This window comes from Antrostomus carolinensis, unplaced genomic scaffold (genome assembly GCF_000700745.2).
Source record: "Antrostomus carolinensis isolate BGI_N321 unplaced genomic scaffold, ASM70074v2 scaffold15368, whole genome shotgun sequence".
Lineage (NCBI taxonomy): Eukaryota > Metazoa > Chordata > Aves > Caprimulgiformes > Caprimulgidae > Antrostomus > Antrostomus carolinensis.
Genome location: NW_010335108.1, coordinates 502 through 24,527, shown reverse-complemented (window position 1 = coordinate 24,527; position 24,026 = coordinate 502). Strand labels below are relative to the sequence as shown.

Sequence of the window (24,026 nt, the reverse complement as noted above, 5' to 3'; positions counted from 1 at the left end):
CTGTATCTGTTTTCTGAGTTCCCTTAGGCAGGCACTGTCCTGAGCAGTGTTCTCACGCTGGGACGCATCTGCTAGAACATTAACTGTTGTCTCTGCCTCTTGAAGCCACTTGAGGAAGCTCTCCAGATCCTTGTGTGAGGCCTGTACTGTCTTCAGCTCTGTCTCCAAGAAATTCTGCCTGTCAACAGCTCTGAAAACAAGACAAGTGTCAGAATATTCCCCCATAACATACAGCATTACATACATAATGAAACTACTAAAAGGAAATCCAAAAGGTGTCTCTATTAAGAAACTATACATCTGCCACAGCTTGTTTTATCATTATTTACATCACTGTTCCTCTGATTATTATATCTATAGCTAGCCACAGATGTTCTGAACTGGATATATATGTCATAGTCCTTTTTAAAAAGGCATGTGGAAGAAATTAAGTTATTAATTAAAAATCTAGCTTTTCCTTTCGAGTATTACCATCACACACTTATATTACCCCAAATGGTAGAAGTGTTATTCCCATGTGTGAAAAGTGTGAATACTTTTCCTCATCAACAAAAATCATATGGAGTAGAAGCATTGAGGCTTTGGGGGATTTTTTCTTCCTCTTTTACAGTGAGCAGAAACATTTCTCTAAATTTGTAAGAGTTAAAGTACTGAGGGATGAAAAGTCAAATACCTGGTTCTCTCTACTAAAAGACAAGGCTTTTGATATTATTACTCAAACATACAGAATAATACACTGTCATCATAAAAGTTAAGGCATGCTCGACATGCTTAAATCTAAAAAAAAAAAAAAAAAAAAAAAGACTGGCAGAATAGAGTCCAAATTTTCAGTCAATGAAAAAGATCTCTGGTTGGTACACAGAAGTTTGTAAGAGGATTTTTTTAAGATCTAAGGAACTCATTTAAAAACTTTGGCTTATATTGTTGGTAAGCAACTTAAAAGGAGTTCCTAGAAAAAAGGTCACATTATACTTCTGCATCACAGAACTGTTTCCTTGTCATTGAAATGAAACTCAGGTGGGAAACTGTTATAGTCAGCAATTTTAAAAGCTCTGATTAACAATGTTAATTAAAGCATGACAAGCTAATTTCATCCATTTGAGGTTGCTACTCTGCAGTATCCCTTTTCCCAACATCAGAACAAAAGAAACAAGCTGTCTCATGTCAGCCTACTGTGTAGAAATCCCTAACAGGGCTACTATCTAGAATGATGCTGCTAAATAAGTAGAAAGTTCAATTTTATTTTCACATCAAGTACTAACCATATTGTAAGATTTCAGGGGCAAAGGAATATTTAATTGCAAATAAGACAAGACCAAAACACTCAGCATTTATTTTCACATGAATTAAACATGCTTCTCCAGACAGGCCTATCAAACTTAGGTGTCTTCTAGTCTCCTTCTATTCTACTTAAGCTTTCTTTGCCTTGCCATGCTGTGGCACCAGTACTGCTCAGCAGTATTAGGGAATCACACAAAAGTATTTAAAATATTCTTTTTAGAAAAGGAGCTGCAAGTGTTCACTACCATTCAGGATGACATTTCAAAGCAGGCATTCTGGTTTACTAGCACATCATAAAAGACAGATGCAAGGAAAAGCTGTTGTCCTTCAAGGGCATTAAAATGTCTCATGCAATCCCAGTTCTGCCAGACTTACATTCCTATGTATTAGCATAATCAACTGAATTTTCTACAGACAAAGAAGATAAGTGTTGCAATCCCTGCTTCAGGAGCTTAGGTTTTATGTCACTTGTTAATAATTGCTTTATCCAATATAATCATTCCTGACTTCATGCTTGCCCAGGTTTTGGCTACTGGTAAATGACTAGTAGGGCAAGAAGCCTTCATTCTTGCTTCTCACTTGAAGCTCAGGAATGCTTCACTCACTCTTGATGAAAAATAATAAATTGCATGCTAGGGATTCCAAATGGTTTGACAGATATTGCCTAGAAAAGATAACAAGCACCAGCTCAAAAATTAGAGCACAACAAAGAACTGCGAAAAAAATGTAAAGTAAAAGCAGTTATGAGCTCTGGCTTCAAAACCCTCTCCCTCTGCAGGGATTTTCTTCCGTAGCAGGAGGTTAAGGCCAAAGGTGGAAGAACAGGAGCAACAACAGGAAGAACAGATTGGTAACAAAGGTGACCTTCAAAGAAAAAGAAAAGGCCTAAAGGATGAAACACTAAGTGACCCAGATCTCTAAGTCTAAGTATCAGTGTACTAGATGGGAATTGAGACAACTTGAACTCTGCAGCTAATAACATTCATTGAAGAATGTCATCTTCAGCTTGAAGTTTTAATTTCTCAAACTTTCTGCTTGGTTGAAATTAAAGGAAATAATGAAATCCTATTACAGTCCCACTGCTGTCATGATATTTGAATTAAAGCTGAAAAATCCTTCCTTTCACTAAATACATACTCCAGCAGGATAAATTAACAGATTTACAGCTAACGTTCTTAGATTACATTAGTGCTTTTAAAGAGGACCTGTATAGCAGTAGCGAGCAGCACTTTTATAGAGCAGATGCAAATACTTTCATTTCCTTCCAGTAAAGGCTACAAATGTAAAATAGAAAATGATGGAGAATTCTGTACTGCAGATTAATGACCATCCCAAAAGATGGTCCCTTGAGGACGTAAGAATTAAACTTAAGGAGAACCTGGAGAATCCTTTACAAATGCATCTAGCTTCATTTAACACAGTGATAGTGGAGAAGGTCTAAGCAGATTCTAGTAGCAAAGACACGTCCAAGAAAGAAAATTGTAACTCTACTATTTATATTTTCATGGCATTGTTTCAGGTTTCTGCTCCACCCAATTATTTTTTTCAGATTTAAACTAAAAAATCTGCAATTAATACAAGAGTGTGATCAAAAGGAAGTCAGAAAATAACATCTGAGACAGTACAGACAGCAACTATAATCCATTACAGAGGCAGCAAAACCACATAGAATTACTACAGTTTCACCCTAAAGTATAAAAATAGAACATAAATAGCCACTGAGCAGAGTATTTAATTTACACAATGTCAAGCTGAGGAGCTTCAATCTCTTAATGACAACAGTTTTAAAATAAGCTCCTTCAGCTTTACATGCCATGGCTACAGCCCTCCTGGTAGTGTTCTTGCACTATTCAGGACTCTGATTTTCCCAAGTGACATTACTAAGGACCTCTTTCACAACCTCCAAGCATAGGAACTAACTGGTACTTTAAAGCATTATGCTATGAATACAGATCTGCACTTATAGAAGACAGAGCCATATGCTCCACGTACAACCCCTGCATGTCCCGAGATCTGCCACATGAAGTAAGCCTTGCCACTCAAGGTTCACTAGTATTTCTATTTATTGCATTTAAAGCAAGTATAAAAACCTTAAAAGCACCTGTAAGAAGGTGCTTTCACTGCACATTCTCCCCTTTCAATTCTACTCTCCTGCTCCATGGGGTTACGTTGAGCAGCTCCACACTCTGGTTACCCACTGGCTCTCCGAGTTCTCCTGTACATTCTGTCACTAGTTAAAAAACAAAGCAGATACTCATCTTCCTAAGGCTGCAGACTGCAAAACAGTAGCCCCAGTGATAACCAAGGAGATTCAGTTATACACAACAGAATGCAATTGCTTATTATTCCAGACTTCAAGCAGATTCAAAAATAATTAGAGGTTTCCAGACAGGAGCTCTTCTTTCTGGTCACCTGCTCTGAGTAGTTGGCAATTTTATGTCAGTTCTACCTAAAACATTGCTAAGCTTGAATGTGAATGAGACTATGACAGAGCTGTAGTCTGTCGCTGCTAATCCAACAAGGAACTGTTTCCCTCCACCCTCTAATTGCATCTTTATCACAAGATGTCATCATGACGTTCAGATGAAGTTAATAGCATTTTTTGAAAAATTGTTTACTTTGAGGAAATAAAGGATAATATGATGGTGAAAATGCTGCAGCCTCTAATTTTAATGCAAATGAACAGTCAAGAAAGGCCATTTCAAGAGGTGACCTAATCAGCACAACCCAGTTCAGAAAAAGTAAAACTAAAAAGTTTTGTCACATGCCGAAGCCTTTCTCACACCCTACTGGAAGTTTTCTGAAGAACCATGACAAGAAATTGTCCACATCACATAGAATAATTATGAAATGTTTCACTCGTGAAAAATCCTATTCTAGGTCTCAAAATATTTAAGAGATTAACACATTTTTATTCTCTCTCAAATGATCACATGGAATGAGTCATACAAAGTTTTGCTTGTTTTGTACCTTATATCTCAATGGACATAACTAGGAAACCAGCTGCCACATCAAAAGCACAAAATGAAGGAAGCACCATTTTCTTCCAAAGAAGGATAAGACATTCTCTGCTTCCTTCATTACCTACTTCTTGCCACTGTGAAGTTTTCTTCTTCTCACTCCCCAGGATATAACATCAACTTCAGAGGCTTTATTACCCAGTATTTTTATTCCCTTAACTGACATCTCATTACAAAAGCAGTTGCCCATTTTACATGCTCATATGTGCACACATACAGACAGACTTTGGTTGTCATCTCCCTCACTCCCATATACACAGGGATCAATTTTCTCTTCTGTCCCTCTAACTACAAAGCATACCACACTTTAAGCTGCAGGCACTGAGTCAGACACCATTCTAAATGTTAATTATCTATCAAATACTAAAAAGAATTTCTGCAGAGCTTAATTACCTTACAGGAAAAAAAAATATTATACATAGGGAAATACCATATTTTCATTAAGACATATTTGCAAATGTGTCTTAATAGAGGATGAACAGAAAGAAGTAAGTTTCAAGTAAGTCTTGGTTCCCATAGCTCAAGTATTTTCTCAATGGGAATGCTACAAGCATCGCACTCCAGAACCCACAGCACAGCTCCATTCAGGGAAAGTTTCCGTTAGATGAAAGTTCATAATGAATTAATGCGTCGGAAGACCAAGCCGAATACTTACAGTTGTATGAAAAGAAAGCACAGCAACAACCTACAAATACATAAAGAACAGCAGCATCGAGGAACAGGAGAGGAACTGTTCAAAGACACTTAGAGAATAATAGCCACAGGCAAACCTGAGACCTAAGATGAGAGAAGTACTTTTTCTTTTTCTTCTTCCTTAAAAAAAAACCCACCACAGAAACGGGAAGTCATACAGAAGCCTTCCATGGTGAACTGTGGGAACATCCATCATCAAAACTCAAAAACCAGTCACTGTAATTGACTAATTATTCACAGTAGCCTTAAATGCTGCAGTAAAGCAGAGAAGAGACTGCAATACACATGTATATATAGGATATAAGTTTAAAGCACAAACAGCTACATATAGAGTTAAACTTTTTAATTACCTTTGGTTCAGATTAACCCAGCAAGTGTTCATTTGGTCAGTGGTTTCCTTTACCCTCCTTGTGTCATCATCACGATACTCTCGAAGAAGTTTATTAGAAAGATCGTTGAATGCAGCTACTGTGATGTCACCTCTATGCAAATCCTGTACTAACAGCTAAAAAGCAATTCCAGAATGAGACACAGTAAAATAAAAATCAGACTTTTTTCCATATTATGCATGTTATCATATTACAAAATCCCCATTTTTTTGTGTGTTTTTTTTTTTTTAAAAAGTGCATATTTTTAATCTAGAAGAAAAATCTTAAAAAGAAAATCTACAGATACTAAGTGTCCTGACAATGAACCAATGAAAATACAAATAGATGAGGAAAGATTATTTTTGCCAGAACCACCAAAGGCTAAATAAATCATTTTCTGTGTTTTACTGGCAACGGAAGTAAAAACACTTCCGTATTTTTAGTAGCATGCATAAGTTTAAATTATGATAATAGTGATACAAGCAGCAGCTAAAAGTGGCATAAATGAAGCATGCAGCATGAGAATTTGATTTGTTTTGTGGGGTTTTTTTGTTTTTAAATGAAGAAAATACATTAGACGTGTTTGCATACTGTGGTAGGATATTCATAAAATATCTTGACTTTACAGAATCCTGAACTCAAGATTATTTCTAAATGAAAAAAATATATTTGCACATATACATGTCCAGTTGCATCTTACATTCTCTGTACTATATGTTTGGGCACAGGCCTACTTTCACTTCTGAAAGCAAAGCAGACTTAATAGTCCATTTCCAATTCCCTTCTCATGTAGAGAAAGCTGAGGAAAAGCATGCAATTTTACTGTTTACTGAAATAGCTATGGATCAGTGAGGAATTCTCACAATCATACTCCCTGCTTCTTTCCATACTCAGCTGCACCCCTACATTGTCCCTTCATGAATATATATATGTGTATACATATACATACACATGCTTTTTAAAACTCTATTATAGCCCTGTTCTAAATACTACACTGATAAGAGCTGCTCCTCACCAATTTCTCTCTTTAGTTCTCATCCTGTGCCACCTTCAGCTTGCCTTTTTTCTGACAGCCACCAGGACAAACGACAACAGACTTATTGATTTATTACAGCAGGTTTGCTGTGATATGAAAAGCAGTGAAGGTTGTATGGGATATAGGGGGAAGAAAAAAAATAAAAGTGTTGAATATGATCTGGCATCCATCAGCAGTGAAATTCTGGATAATTTTAAATAACTTGGTCCATTCCTGGATTTACTGAACTACTATTAATAGGTTTATAGGAAGTAATACATGCTACATTCTGTGGTTGTATGATGGAACTTTTATTGGTCTGAGGCTCAAGCTTTTTGCATAATATCATTTATTTGATGCTACACTATACTCATTTCAACTACACTTACAAAAAACACACATGCACACAGGCCACCCATTTCTCTCCCAGAAACCAATTCTGAGGAAGTCTAATATATAATAAAATAGACACAACCTAAAATTTATCATGCCCAAAAAGAGACAGAATTGCCAAATCAGTCCCACAACTAAACAGTATGTTCGTGTATCAATTAAATCCAGTAGCATTATACAGACTCAGAAGTCTGATAGGGGAGGAAAAAAAAAAGTGTAGATGGTCTTACTTTGTTTTCTGAAATCTGTTTGGTAAGCATCTCTTTTGGGGCCTGCAGGAGCATACGCAGGCGGATCTCACACTGCTCCATGATGTGCTCCATTTCTCGCCTCTGCTCATCCCACTGCATGCTGTCTGTCAGCATGTACTTCAGTTGCTGCTGCCGCACCTCCACACCATGTTGAGTATTGTCCCACTGGTTCTTCACCTTCTCTACTGTGGAGAACAATACAGAATATTAAAAACCTGAGGCAAACAAACAACTAGCCATAACTTCTTTACAGTGAGGGTGACAGAGCACTGGAACAGGCTGCCCAGAGGGGTTGTGGAGTCTCCTTCTCTGGAGACATTCAAACCCGCCTGGACGCCTTCCTGTGTAATCTCGTTTAGGTTCCTGCTCTGGCAGGGGGATTGGACTAGATGATCTTTCGAGGTCCCTTCCAATCCCCAACATTCTGTGATTCTGGGATAACTACCACTTAATTCTCAGGATAAGAGGGAATAATGTAATTCATTCTCAAATACAGTAGTTTCAAATTCAGCATTTTAGCTCCCCATGGAGTTTACACATTCACACAAGCAAACGGAAAATGCAGGTGTTTGGCTACCTCTTGTTTGAGTAGGTCAGCATACGGGTAACAACTATTATTTCTGGAATATTTCAAAGGCATTATTTTAAAGTACACACAGGTGAGAGGCAAATCTGCCGGAGATGTGCCAGCAGCAGGGCTCCAAGGAGCACAATTTTAGGGTAGAAACCAGTAGAAATAAACATATAAACATACAAACATATAAATAAATAAATACTGTTTAGATCTGGAAAGCTTATACAAAGTGAACTAAGCATTCCAGACCATTGTGCACTGAAGGCAGTCTAGTGGCACCTGTTCTACCATTTTGGCCAAGGTAGACACACTCCAGTAACAGCCTACTTGGGCACTTTCATTCCACCAGAGTTTTCTACAGACTTTTGTAGATTACACAACAGAATAGAGAAGCTACTGATCACACCTCATTTCCTCCAAGTATCCTGGTCCTCTCTCAATAGAGTTATATTATATGATCAATAAACAGGCTTTACCCTTTAATAAGGTGAAAAAAACAACATGACAAAAGCCTAGGACAAAAAATAGTGTCAGGGAAAAAAGTAAGTCTGCCTCTGGAGAGAAATGAATAGCATCATACCTTTTCCTTAATACTTACAAACCATAAAAATAGCATATTACCTGAAAGTCTATAGAGGTGGAAACAGGTTTCCCTATCACCTGTCATGTCCATTATTAGGTATACATTATATCACTAGAACTAGTGATACTACTATGGCATGTGGCAATAGGATGAGGGGTAATAATTTTAAACTAGAAAAGGGTAGATTTAGGTTGGATATTAGGAAAAAGTTCTTCAATATGAGGGTAGTAGATCATTGGAACAGGTTGCCCAGAGAGGTAGTGGAGGCCCCAATCCTGGAGATATTCAGGGTCGGGCTTGATGGGGCCCTTAGCAACCTGTTCTAGTAAAGATGTCCCTGCTTACTGTAGGGGGGTTGTACTAGATGACCTTTGAAGGTCCCTTGCAACGCAATACATTCTATGATTCTAACTAAAGAGTAAAAAAGCAAATGTAAAAAAGCAAACAAAACAGAAAAACCTAAGCTGGATTTCTTGAGTATATCTGCACTCTTAGCCACAACAGGCAGGCAGTATATAATACATACAATATCTATATCTTACTAGTAAGTATACAATTATATTAGAAAACTAACAGACTTGGTACTCTGGTCACTTCAACCTTCCACAAAGTAAAAACGCCACAGGCTGTGCTTAAGCTAAAACCACTTAAGTAAACTTTACCCTTTACATTTTTTTTTTTTTAACCTTTTACAATTATACAAAGCCATTATGCTTGATCTGCTTGAGAAGATCTCTTTAATATATTCAACCATTTTCTGTTTAGTTTCACAAAGCTCTCAAAGACTATGGCAGTGAAGTTCACTTGTCAGCACAACTGTATTAGCAATACTCTGGTCAACATAGATTCATGAATTTCAACGCACAGGCAACTTTTGGATTACATTTCAGGCATGACACAGGTCATGCTGAATGAGAACTTAGAAAGCTTCGGTAACCCAACAGCAAATAATGATAAGGATTTTTATTAAAGAAAAAAAAAATCATGTGACTATATTTGATAAAGAGTATGTTTAAAGGAAACCAGCAGTTGCTGGTAGAGATCAGTGGTTTCACTAAAACAGCAAAAGTAAAAACAGCAGGAGTGAAGAAAGGCTATAACCCTGTGTGCTGGCTAATGAACTGCAGAGAAAAACCTCTTGAGTGTTTAGGGTCTCCCCACAAAGCTGGAAGGAAAAAAGTATCCCTGAGAAACAGCTGTGTACAATAGCAACTTGTTGAGACGGATAAATATTTGATGTTTACATAGTATTATTATAGAAAGAATATTTCTTGATATATTTATCCCTATTAATGACCAAGTTAACCTTATTCTCTGTTGACATATTTCCACTCTTTTCAGCCTCCATCAAAACAGTACAGAAAAATAGTGAAATGTTTGGTAGCTTCAGCATTCAGTGGGTTCTTAAAAAAAGTTGTCAGGGGCACAATTCTGGTATGAAAGGCAGAAAGACCGGAAAGAATTTCTGATGAGACTGTTTTGAATTCCCAACACCCATGCAGTAATTGCGAGGGAAGTTCCAGAAAAGGAAGTTTTTCTCTTTTTCTGTCCTCCCAGCTATTTGAGTAATTAGGCTTCATCTGACAACATACGGCCCATTCACAGACGTTTGTAGTATATCAGTATACATCTTTCCAGTTTTACTTCTAACCATGATATTTCCTGCTGCATGAATTTTCTAATCTTAGCAGCTGGCAAAGCTTAAAACTTCAAAGAATACATTGTCCCTTAGTTTCTAATTGTGTCAGTTATATGTTTTCTTCCCATAAGTACCAGTCAAACAAATTTTCAAAGGGGGTGGGGATCTTTAAACTGGAAACTCAATTTTCAAGTACATTTCCCTAACTCAAAAGCTCTACTAAGTCTCAGTAAACAATTCGGAAAGCACATACACAAAGTTACTGTCCTAAGTCGATACATTCATGCTTTTCACTAACTGTCCGGTGCATCATAGCTCAACAAAAGTAAAGATACATGATTACTTCCTTTTATCAATAAATAAAAAATCCTCATCACTGGGTCTGTGGCTGACAAGTAACTCAAATTCTTCATAAGATGTTTTGAAATCCCAGCAAAAATATTTACCTTGGTACTTGAAAAAATGGCCAGTCAAGAAAACAAGAGGCTATTCTTGTTCCAGGAAATATCATTAAACCGTTAGAGTGAAAGCCACTTAACTGCTAAGATTTCAGTTTGTTCAAGTAAGGTAACTTCAGCTAGGCTCAAAATCAAGACTTTAAGAGAAAGATAAGATTTATTTTTTTATTTTTTTTTTTAATGCCATGGAAACATCATATTTTCAAACACTGAATGGAGAAACTTACATTTTTCTGTGATCACTGTCCTAATGTCTGAACTGGAAGTTTTATTTTTCAAATTCTGAGCCAGTGTAAAAACAGAATCAAGTTGAGGGTGTCGCTGGTCCAAATCTGCCTTTGTTATCTGTTGAGAATTAGGATACAATTTTTAAGTCCAAAAAGCAGAATTTAGTTATCATCATCTGTATTATTTGTAGATAAAACAAAACATGTATGTGTTGCCACAAGTAGATGGCTGTTCCCACCATTACTGTAACCCTTGAATTGTCACAGTATTATGGCATTATTTTAAAAAGCAAAAAATATTCTGAATTACAGTTACTGAAAATCCAGAGGTGAAGGTTAACATATACAAACCACACAGTTAATTGCAGTCAGTGCACAATATTTTCCAGTATCTACTTTTCACATATTTTCTCTCATAACTTAGTTTCTCCTACCAAGTTCTAAGCATTTATATGGGTGGGGGACAGGCACAAAAGGGAGAGAGAGATGGAGAAAGAAAAGAACAGAGAGGAACAATCAGACTATGTTGTATAAAAAAATATAGCTATTTCACTATAGCAAGTGAAGCCAGAAGCCCATATTCCAAGTTTTATATAGTTAGAAGTGTTTCCCAAGTTACATCTCATTATTCTTCCAAATTCCAGATTATATTAGAAACCCATAGAATCAGTTTAGCACTTGTTTAGCCTGCAGCTTTTCTCTACAGTTACTCGTGTTAATTGATATAAAATCAAACAAAATTAACCTTAATGGTAGCATACATCTCACAAGTACTGCCCTTAGTCATGGCTTCACATAGTATGAGTTATCAACAGAAACTAACATTCACATCATAAGCATTTACATTACAACTTTTAATCGTTTTAGCATGTCTCTGGAAATCAGTTTAGCCTAACCACAACACAGCAAAACTCATTAGAAACCACTACAGAGTAAATCATAGAGGTCACCCTCCAAGCAAATACGAAGCTGCTCCAAAGTCTTCAGCATACATTCCCAAAAAGATGTCATTTTCAAGAGATACTTTCTATATGCTTTGTTTAAAACAAAGAAATAGTGCCTAGCTCACATAGGGACAGAGGAATTAACAGGAAATATTACAGGGAAGAAGAGTGTAATAACGACGGCTTTTAAAGTGTAATTTTTAAGTTACACATTTACTGCAGTCAGTTTGTTTGGTTGGTTTTAAACCATATGTAATTTCTTCACTGAATGTACAAGCTATTAAAGTGTAGGCCAATTTTCCAATCCACTAGCCTTCACAAAAGCACATACTTTCATTCGTGCAATAGTCCGATTGATCTCTTCAGTATTTCCCACGGTGACTATGTTTGACTTGAGCATCTGGTCAATTAATACCAACCAGTCAGCCAGTTCAGTTGTAGTTTTATCCAGATCACCAGGTGCAGAAAGTTCCAAAGCCTGCTGAGTCTGAACAGGAATTTCAAATGAAGAAGATACTAGCACCACCTTTTGGACACCTGAAAGAGTTTGGGATTTTTGTTAAAGAAAAAAAGTCATGGCCACATGTGCAACTGTGGGAATTAAAGGGGTTTTTTTGTAATTCCTGTAAATATGCAACAGAATCTACAGAGAAAGCACAGCAAAAATTGTATTCGAGACATTTTTACCACCAGAAACTAAGTAATCAGAAATTCCTTTTGCTTTTTGCTTTTTTAAAGGCCATTATTTTATTGTATGCTAAAGATTTACCCAAATGATTCAGCCTAAATACAAAACAAACAAAAACTTGCAAAGGTAAAATAACTCTAAATCTAATGGACTGAAGCTAAACACTTTGACACAAAAGGGAATTGATTCTTATTAAGCAGAAAAAGCAATCCTTTCATTTAAGATAAATGTCTAAAATTGTCTTCCTCACTTTCGTATTATGTGGCAGAAAGGTTTTCCTCACTCTTGGCTCAGAATTCACTTAATCATAAGTCAAGATACTCCAATAGATGCTTCATGGACTTGGCAATACATAAGTGTTCTAAAAAGAGACAGATGCCCACTAGTTCAGCCCCATCCATTCTATCTTTTTAATCTGACACTGTAAAGAAGTAAGGAATGAGCTGAACAGTAAGATTCACTCCAGAAGCTTTGTTTGGTTGTCTTCTAGTTCCAAGAAAACGCTAAGTTAAATCAAGCTGGAGCATGAATATTACACACTTGCCTGAAGCAATTAAATACAGGAGCTTTACTTAAACACTCCGTATGAAAGGACAACAAGGAATCAAGGTTTTGAAAGTCTTGAACAAAAGCTGGTTTTCTCCTTTAAATTTTATTTACTGCTGCTGAATTGGGAAAAAAAATAGAGTTAATTTACTGAAGTTCAAGCTGAGAATTCTTTCAGGCAAGGGCTGTCTTTTTTACCCAGTTTTCTAACAAGGATATCTAAGCATCTTGTTTACACTCTATACCTGATGATCTGCATCCAACAACTTGAAGAGTTGGCCAGTGTCAGTGCCTGATACAAGAATGTATCATACTTAGCTTCCCCTACAACATTCAGGAATATAAGTATCCAGCAGATCGAAAGACCTATCTGTGTCCCTACTGAGCTGAAAGATGCAGAATGGCCTTTATTCTCAGGACTGTAGAGAACCTGCATGCAGTAGATACTTTACAAATAATTGGCTGTAGGAAAAGGTTCTTGTGGATCTTAATTACTACAAGGCATGACCACAAGGCACAAATCCACAGGAAACCAGGCTGTCACAAACATAGCTATTTTGGTTTTTATTATGTACCTAGTCCACTGGCTCCTAATGAGGAGGACTAAGCTTTACCAAAACATTCCTCCATTTCAAAACTCTTAGGGGAACCCTAAAGGACTCCCCCAATTGTGAACTGCAGTGACTTTTTTCCTAACCAAACATTCCCTCTCCCCTGTAGTAACATGAAGGTAGCCCCAACAGCTATGGATAATATTTCTTATTTCCACTTGTCTAAATTCATAGGGAAAGTTTTCCTTTTTAGATTATTTTTTACCACAAACAAGATTAAACTCAACACAGTTAAGCACGATGGAAGGATTGATCACTCACCAGAAGGCTTTGTCTGTGTAACAACACCAGAGTGCCCAACAAATGTCTCCAACTCTCTCACTCTGTCAGGCACTTCTCTGAACACCTACAGCCCAACAGAATGCAATAAAAACAGTAAGACAACCTATATTACCATCAAAAAAGTAATCACTTATTAAAAGGTAAAGTATTCTATACCATGCTTGTTACAGATATATTTCAATGCATTTTTTCAAGGAATCATTTTAAAATGCCAAGAGGTATTTCAATACTTTCCAGTGTCTTACCTAGATAGAATCATAGAATGGTTTGGGTTGGAAGGGACCTTAAAGATCATCTAGTTCCAACCCCCCTACCATCAGCAGGGACACCTTCCACTAGACCAGGTTGCTCAAAGCCTCATCCAACCTGGCCTTGAACACTTTCAAGGAGGTGGCAGCCACAACTTCCTTGGGCAACCTGTTCCAATATCTTGGAGACAAATAAATGAAGTATTGTAGGCAGGTTGTTTACACAGTTTTTACTACCTAAGTATCAAAACTATGACCCATTGAGTACACTCTGAAGGAAAGAATGTAAAACATAATTTGTGGTCATCAGTGACAGGAAAGTAAAGAAATAGGCAATTAATTTTAAAAGAAAAAAAATTACCACAAAACTCTATTGCAGTGAAGACAAATTTGCCTGCTTTGTTTTTTTTTAAACTTTTAAAAGATAGTGATGGAAATGTAATATACAAAGCGGGGGGAAGGGAGGTGAATCCCCTTTTTCATAGGTAAAACCAGATTTTTTTTTCTTTCCCTGAACTGTCAAAAGTCCCTTTCCCCACTAAATTCTTACCTCCCTGACAGATAATATAATCCCAAATAATTCTGTTCCTTTTTCACTTGAATCTCCAGGCTTTGCTTGAAAAAATGTGGTTTTACTCCAACCAGTGAGTTTTCTTCTCATACACTTGCAAATGACACTGAATACTAGAGTTTCTAGTTTACAGCAGTTATACTCAAGAAGAATCTCACGCACACTTGATTAGATTTTCTCACTTAGCTTTACTGCAGCTTTGTTTGTTTTCCTCTTAACTGCTGCAAACATCCAACTTTCCTATACAGCAAAATGTATTGTGACTCTCCCAATTTCAAATTAATACATCACTGTTGCCTCAAATAACAGAAATATTTTTGATCCAGCTGTTTGAAAGAAAGTTAATACAAAAGAAAATCAACAAAAAAAAAATAAGGTAACTAAACTAACTCATTTCTGATGGAAAAATGTCCATTAGTGTTTTCACATATACATGGATAGGAGCACATTTCCTGAACAAGTCTGCATGGATTCCAAGACTTTTTATGTACATGTCACAGATACATGGAAAGAAAAACAACCATTCTGAGTACACCACTATATTTTCAATTTCAGATACCCAATGCCAAAGAAACGCACACCTTATTCCACCTCACATTGAGGGACTGCAGGCAATCAGAAAGTTTGTCTTTTTCCTGAAGATCAACATTTTTATCCAAAAGCACTTCAGGTTCAGTTCTGTTCAGCCATTCCAGTTTGTCTCCCTGAACTTCCATCTCTTCACTTAAGACCTAAATGGGACAAAAGAGTTTTAGACTGAAGCAAAAAGCACACATGCTTAAGTAAACGGGGATAGGGAAGCTTTCCTTCAACTCCAGTATTTAGGAATTTCCTTGGAAATATATAACAGAAAAGCTTCTATTTTTGTTTCTATGCTATATCAAAAAATTATTAAAACATTAATTCAAATATTGACATGCTAACTAGAGAAAAGCCACAAAACTGCAAATAGCCAGGGTACATATACAGCTTCACATCATGCATACTGATTCTCATCCCACAAGATGTTTCTGTTTTATCACCTCTGGATGTACCATGCATCTCCAAAAGACAACACACTGTCACTCAAAATTGTTGTCTGTATTCATTTAAAAAAATAAATAAATAAAAACTGAGGGCCCTCTCCTGATATGCATTATACAAGTACATAGTAGATCACTACAAGGTACTTTCCTCTTAAGGAAATATGCACTAAAGGTATTTAAAAACTAAAAATAAACTTGTAACTCCACTTGGACCAACCTTCCATAGCCTTCTTTCTCTTTAAACATGAAAGTGCAGGTCAGATTAAAAAAAAACAAACAAAAAACAAACAAAAAAAAAACAACCCACACCTACACTTATACTTGGATTCCCCCTGACTTAAAATCAATTGTGCTATCATTTGCCCATAGACCACAAGCACTGTGTAGTACGAATCACAAATTTTGTCTTTTACACAAGTATTATGGAGGTGAGGACAGTAAAGTCACAGGGACACAGGCCTAGAAGGGAGATCACTGAACACAGAACCCTGTTAAAATAAGCACTTTACCAAATAGTGCCTTTCCTAAATTTTCAAGGGTCTGCCTTAAAATAATTATATTTTTAAACATGTTATATCCTTTTTAATTAGAGGTTTCTCCAGAAGCTCTATTTAGAATTCTCCTTCTCATTCCCAGGCTGTATTTATTCCTGACTGATCAGTTACATCTGTTATTCCCATTCCCCTAATACTAGCCTTTAATAATAGCCCTAAGTTTTCTCATTCTTATCATACCCCTTCTCACCATTCTTTATTTGACAAGACCAAACAAGGCAAGCTTTGCGTCTCTTTGCAGATGAGTTCTTCACCCTCCTGAAAAGCCCAGCAATCTTACTCAGTATCTGTTATATTGCAAGCTCACCTTTCCTTAATATATATAACCAAAATTTTGTTTTTTTTCTTTCACAGGGCCAAATCGGTACTTAATAATTCTCTACCAGTGTTTCTCTAGCAAATTGTGCTCTTCCCCACTTTATTCCAATCCTGCCTTTCACTGCAGGCAACTATATTAAAGCAGATGACAAGAAAAACTAAACTTTCGTGATAGTCAGACAGCCAACACTCAACTGACTTAAGACAATTTGTGTTTAGGCAAACAGCTGCAACTACTTTACATCACATACACATTTATAGGAAGTTCAAGCCTTCCCACCTGATTTGGGTTTTTGTTTAAATTATTAATTTCTAAAATATGAGCAAGCAGGTGTGGTTGGATTGACTACTCCTTCCATTGTTTTAGAATTCCAGAAACATTCTCTTTGACATATCCTACAAACCAAAGGTATTCTCTTGTCAAAGCCAGACACAAAATACACAGGAAAAATACACAGATAAATACACACCAAAGTTACTTGAAATTACCAAAATGCTTATAGTTTAAAAAGCTGGTTGAATAAAATCTTACACATGTAACAAAGTATTATATCTGCTGAGTAAATGGGACAGTGATGCTTACTTACCATTTTAAGTTTATCATCTTTATGCTAAAGTTTTGACAATTAAAAAGTTGTCTTGGGGACATAATCTCCAGTGAATAAGTTATCAGTTGTACATGTATTTCTTACTTTCTGGTACAGAGTCATCATCTCCCGGCTAGACAACCCAGTTAACTACTCAACCCAACTTCATTATGAGAAGCATCTTGCCTATGTAAGTAATCCCACAAAACTCTCGCACAACCATAATAATTCTTTGGCTGTTTAGAATGTGAAAATTCCCCTCCCCGAAAGCCCTGTCCTGATACTTTGCACAAGACATACACATACATACACATATACACACTAATTGATCTTGCCTGTAATTCTCGCAAGTTTTCTTCATGGTTGAATGTAAATCTTGTGTCCAGAGCATTTTCTACATTTTCCAACCAGCAGCGCAGCTCATCAAGCTTCTTTCTGTACTCTATCAGCTGCTGATTCTCTCCTTTTAGCCTTAAAAAGGAAAACAAAAAATCCACATGTATTTCTGCAGTGAACACAGCATGTCAATCCTACATTACTTCTGATGTAAGTCACATGTTTTTCAGCAGCTGGAGAATTTTAAAGGATGCATTTTGGTAGTCAAAGGATTCTATCCTCATCAGTAAAATGCAAGATATTTGCAAAATTAATGCTACCACCTTAAAAATTGATAAATTTCAGTCCCGAAGTCACAAAATAGACTTCTAAAAGTCTGCAGAAAACATTAAACATAAGCGACAGTATGACAACACCTTCAGGCCTAATCATTTGAAGCCACTACAAGGCCACTGTTAGTGAAAGTGTTAGAAATGTCTTTAAACCTTCCAAGGGAAAAATTCCCTAAATCACACAAAGCTTAAATAGAATCTCAGACCAAATAATTAAGAAAAATCTTATTACATTTCTAAAGGTATCAGGAGATGTTAAAACCATATATTATATAAATAGCCTCCAAAAACAACTATTAATTCCAGGGATTTATCCTTAAACTTTTTTTGCAGTAAGAAGAGGAGGGGAGGGTCTTATATTCCCAGATATGCTGAACATTTTATATTTATCCCAGACAACTTTGCTCTTCAATCTTTTGAAGTAAATTTAAGGCCACTTCAAAATGGATTTTCATTTTGTTCAGAGAAATACATAGTCAGATGGATTAATGAATTCCAAACACAGACCTAAAAATCTTATTTTATAGTATTGTGGAAATTCAAGAACAATACAAGTGTTTCTATTAGCGTATCTCTGATAATACGAAAATAGAAATCAAGGTAATGCACTTACAGTTCAGCTTGAGCCAGAGAAAGCAGCTGAGTATTCCTTCCTAAAAAAGTCTGGCTTAGCAATGAAATTATTTTAGAAACAAAGGAAAATTGTAAAAAACAAAAAGTTTTGTGGTTGTCATTTGGTGAATTGTGTTAAACATAGACTCACTAAGCAGTCAATTGCAGCTGCATTTATGAGAAATTGGTTCTAGAAGACAGTTCAAAACAGAGGTCTGAATGTCAGGAAAATTCAGATTAATGACAGCATGCAATACAATGCACTATCTCTCCCAGAGTCTTCTAAATTAGATTCTCCTCATCGCATCTGGCCAGACATCCAAATTTCTGATTAACTTATTACCTCTGTTGTCTATCCATGACCTCCACAGTGATTGCTTTCCAGCGTCTATTCAATCCCGCCAGCTTCTCCTGCAGGAAGCTCCCGTCCGTAGCAGACAGTTTCTGTATGATCCCTTCCCCAGTTCTGTTCAGTGCCGAAACACTGGTCTGATGGCTGCTGATTCCTTCCTCAAGTTCCTGTCAAAAACATAAAAACCACACAGAATTTTATTACTGACCTAAAGTGACTTTGATCTGTGGCTCATAATATGGAGGATGAATCCTGGGTGCATATTATTTTACTAGAACAGGCACTTAAAGCCATCCTCCTTAAAATTAGATGCTGCTGATTTAAGTTATTAAGAGTCTGTTGTTGAATCTAGTTCAATTTTCTAATGAGTGTCATAAAAAGATAATGACACAGAATAGGCTGCTGAATACTACTTAGGATCACAAGCATTCATTTAAACCATCAGTGCTAGAATCCATTCTCATGTTTGATTCCTTTCCTCTTAATGTACAGCACTTTCTAGTAGTGCTAACAGATGGTATGACTTTTTTTAACTAGTTCTTTTCATAACCTATGCCCCTGAGTATTCTGTAATTTAATAGTATTTTAGCTAGGATAGCCATGGCTGTGCTGCCGTGGTCCCCAGACATCAGAGAAAATCCATAACACTGAAGGAAGTCAGAAGATGTCAGGATCCAACTTTCAAATATCCCTAACCACTACAAAAACCTTACACTACTAATAAAAATTTCTTTGCAACTGGATTAGGAATAAGATGATTCAAGAAAGAGAAGGGAAATGCCATAAAAGAAAACTCCGAGCATCAATAAGGGTAAAATACAGACTCTATGTTAGGTAGAACACACATTTCTTTAGCAACACATACCTAACTTTTGGATAACCATTATTCCCAAAAGAAAAAAATCTGATCCTTCAAGTTATGTTTTCTTCTTATTATTTCAAAGGAAGTAAAGTAGCTTAGCTAAACAGAAAAGTCTGCTCTTTCATAATGATGAGCTAGAAAGACATCAGGGAATTAAATTCCAGAAATGAAGTCTGAAACAATCAAACCTAAGACATCTGTAATTGGAATCTTCTCTTTTTCTAGACTGCTTATACAAGGCAGGATCTTGCAAAGTCATTAGTTTAAAAAAACAATTTGCTAAGTTAAAATTGACCATTGTTGGGGTTCATTTTTTAATTATGAGTAGAAAGAAAATTAAATAATATACTGGATTTCTTAATCAATTAACATATTTTTAAAACTGTAATGAAACTTAGAAAACAACAAAAATTATGCCAGCATTTCAATTATCTTCTAATTGTCTCAAACCCATCCATACTAAGAGTCATCATAAAACCCCAAGCTATAAGCATGAGTCGAGATCTTCCCTAAGAATCATTTTAAACTGCAATTGAAAAATAAATTTTAAGTTACCACTTTTTAAAGTAATTGCAAAACCTTATTTCAACTCTATATGTCTAGATAGAAAACTAGAATTTTAGACAAAAATCTAGACTTTTTCCAGCTTGCTTTTTTTCCTGAACAAACCACACATACCTGCTGATGCAGCCCAGCTGTCTGCAGCTCCAGGCTGCCATCTGGACCACGGGCATCGGCTAATAACACTTCAGCTTCTGTTATCCAGTGGGACAGGTCATTGAGATCACAGTGGAACTGCCTCCACACCTCAATCGCTCTATCAAAGCAACTGTTTGAAAACAAAGCATTGAAAAAATTATCCAAACTGTCTTAGTGAAAAGGCTACAATTTCTACGCCAGAGAGCAGAAACTTTCCTTGTCAAACAGAAAGGCTAGTGTATAACCTGGTTAAAAAAGCCCCAGTACTGAAGCCTCCTGACATCGTAGCAGCTGGTAAAATCCAACAGCACAGACTGTCATTAACTTCCAGCTGAAGGAAAAAAGGGCAGTCCTAAGCAAACTTTTGTTTCTATCACATGAAAAATAAAGACTGATTAGCTTCATCAAATCAGTCTGCAGAACCCTTTTTTTCTTTATTATAAAACTGTTCAAATATCAGACAGTGTGGAACATGAAATATGAGTAACTGCTCAGGTATGTAATTTTTTTAATTCATAAACCATGGGTTGCTGGTGCCTGGAATTTAGTAAGTGAAGGTGATTTTGAGTATATAGAACTGACTATATTACCAGTGAGTCCACATAAGCAGGTCTCATACAATTTAATCACTCTAATTTACCAAGCATTTCAATATTATTATCATCTTTGCAAACTCAAATTAATGCATAGCTTAACTTGAAGGGCAACATTATCTAGGGTGGAACAGGCTAAATTATCACAGTCAGAAGGTTGTTTTAATTAAAATGAGAGTTCTACTATGTTAACAAACTAACAAAAACAGCCCGTGAATGTTAAATAAGAAAGCCATAGAGTGGCTTGCTTTCTACTTGTTGATTGCTAACTATGTTATCATTATAAAGCAAATAGGACAGATGTCTCAAAGGACACAGGACTTGAGACAAACAACATGAAATCTACATCAACAGGCTGGATATTATCCCATTCCAAACTAATAAAAATAGTCTTTAAAGACACAAGAGGCCAGGTCTCCTGCTCATCAGCAGACCCTCCAATACGACAGAGGAAAGATCTCATCTGTGGCCCTTTATTTTGTCTTAAACAATTCCAACAGCAAAGACATCTGAAACCAAACTTTAAAGAGGTACCATTGCATCTATTTTCTTCACTAATTAAATTCAATCCCAGAGTTCTTGGTGAGATTATTTTCATCAAAATTTTAGCTCTTTTTTATCAAGACATCCATATTTCTTGGCACATACAGGGGTTTTGTTATTATTATTCTTCATGTGAGCCATTTCTAATAAGAAAGAAAACCTTAAAAATATCTACTTAAATTTTTCTGACCCTATCTCCTAGTTCTACCGTTTCAGTTTTCTGCACACATCTCAATTCAATACACTAGGCAAACCTGCAGACTGACCCCAAATCTCATTCTTCTTTTATTTCTCAGTTACATTTTAGTCTAACTGAACATATTGTCTCATGATAGTATCTAATTCTGCATTTAATGAGAAGACATATTCTAAGTACTTAGAATAGTTTAAAGGACTATTTTATTGACTTCCTCCAAAATGAAAGTTTCTGGGGGAGTTTCGAACATGTGACTTTCAGAATCCAGAAATTTAGAACTTAAAGGTTTTTAATCGCAAAGCGTTCTTTAAACTCCATCAATATTTTGAGTAACGAGATGAAGTTTCGCTCCAGTTTTGAGCCAGATGCACATGCTGCTGTTTCACTACAGACTTCCTCTGCTGAAAGTTAAAAGTACCACAGTCCTGTCACTACAGCATCAGAACTTGGCTGCTCCTTGCCTCCTCTGCAGGAATCTGCTTGCTTCCAAAGACACATCATTTCCAAGTCACCAACACTTTCAGCACCGGTGGAAAGTCCATGGCAAAAGGAGAAACACTAGCAAACCAGCTTTGTTACAAACAGCTCAAGAAAGCATTAAGTTCATACAAACACGCACACAACACACATACATTTTACTTTACACATATGTTCAAGTCAAACTGAAGTCAACTGGATTTAGTTGAACATTTAAATCTTTGGTAAGCACTGTTTAATTCAACTTGTGCGTGGCTTCATCAGAGCTTCTATCACAGGTTTAACTACTTAGCTGGCACTCAGTCACAAAATCATTACTATCTCTGAAAACTAAATCAATCTTTTGCCACAGACTTCAAATGCTGTTTCTACTAATTCTGTCAAAATATCCACCCACTCCAGAAATAAATAAGAAAAAGCCTGAGATTAAGGAGATGGAGTCTTCTAGCCTTCTTGCTTATACTTATGGCAACACTGGGAAAAGAGAGAATTAACTTGGCTAAAAATACTTCTAACAGAAAGGGTGTAAAAATACTAATGCCAATATACAGCATTTTAATTTTGATACTAATATTGTCTTCATTAATCAAAGTAAATCCTGGTACTAAAATTGTAGTGCTTAATATATACAGGAAGCTACATACCATTTTAGCTAAAATTGCTAGTTCAGTAGTCCCTTTTGTATGAAAATCATGCCCAACATTATTCTCATTACGATGCAGAGCTTTACAAACATTTATGAATTTCAAGATTAATTTGTATTCAGTGAACCAGCTGAGGATGTAATCTGTTGCATTTTGCCAGCTAATCATAAACATGGAACTTTGATGCACTTACCTTTTTCAGTGGGAAGACTGGGTTTCTGGTTAACCCTGGCCACTTAATGGAATGAAATTTAAGTAGTAAATGAAACTGTGTGCATATTTACAGAAAGATAATATTACTTAAAGCTTTTCAATTAAGTTACGGGAGGGGGAAGAATAACTAAAGCTTACTGTATGTCACTCCAATGAAGACAACAAGATAGCTGCAAGCATATAGAGACAGATGGGCACCAAATACTGGAGCAGTAGTCTCCAAACACGGCAGGCGATCACAGGCAGCCAGCAAGAGCACAGAAAGTGGTACCCAGTTGGAACCACTACTTGTCATCAAATTAAAAAACAGTGGAACAACAGTGCCTGATGAGTTATTTGAAATCTTGATGCTTCACTGATCCAGTGGCTCAGAATTTCTGGAATCTCTGCTTAGACAATACCATCAACCAATATTTATTCAAGGTTCTTATTTTATTGAGCCTTATTTAGCCCTATTTTATTGAGCCTTACTGAAGGCTCCTATTTTATTGAAGGCTCTACAGAGGGACCTGGACAGGTTGGATCAATGGGCTGCAAACAACTGTACGAGGTTAAACAAGACCAAGTGCCAGGTCCTGCACTTGGGTCACAATCACATGCAATGCTACAGGCTTGGGGAAGAATGGCTGAAAAGCAGCCTGGCAGAAAAGGACTCTGGTTTGTTGTTTGACAGCTGGCTGAACATGAGCCAGCAGTGTGCTCATGTTGCCAAGAAGGCCAGTGGCATCCTGGCCTGTATCAGAAACAGCGTGGCCAGCAGGACCAGGGAACTTATCCTTCCCCTATAACTCAGCTTTGGTGAGGCTGCACCTCAAATACTGTATCCAGTTTTGGGCCCCTCATTACAAGAAGGACATTGAGTTGCTGGAGTGTGTCCAGAAAAGGGCAACGAAGCTGGTGAAGGGGCTGGAGAACAAGCCTTAGGAGGAGTGGCTGCTGTGATGACTCTCATGAGTGCTGCAATGGATGGCTATAAGATCTTCAGGAAGAATAGGCAAGGAAGGAGGGGTGGTGAGGTGGCTCTCTCTGTTAGGGACTGTTTTGATTGCAAAGAGCTTGAAGTTTGTGATTACGAGGTCGAGTGCTTATGGGTAAGAATGAAGGGGAAGGCCAACAAGGCAGATATCCTGTTGGAAGTCTGTTACAGACTACCCAACCAGAATGCAGAGGCAGATGACGTGTTCTACAAGCGGCTGGCAAAAGTCTCACAATCGCTAGCCCTTGTTCTTGTGGGGGACTTCAACTTACTGGACATCTGCTGGAAATACAACACAGCAGAGGGAAAACAGGC

General features: G+C 36.8%; 1 protein-coding gene across 1 annotated transcript; it reads right to left on the bottom strand.

Moving 5' to 3' along the window:
- Positions 1 to 20,199, bottom strand: LOC104529976 (utrophin-like; the record flags this gene model as incomplete). The annotated part of the gene is made up of 11 exons (XM_029086604.1): positions 1 to 190; positions 1,887 to 1,945; positions 5,398 to 5,499; positions 7,001 to 7,206; positions 10,503 to 10,620; positions 11,778 to 11,983; positions 13,553 to 13,637; positions 14,974 to 15,123; positions 17,212 to 17,347; positions 18,500 to 18,675; positions 20,049 to 20,199. Coding segments are annotated over 11 exons (1,579 nt in total), but the record flags the coding sequence as incomplete, so codon positions are not given.
- Positions 20,200 to 24,026: the final 3,827 nt, after the last annotated feature.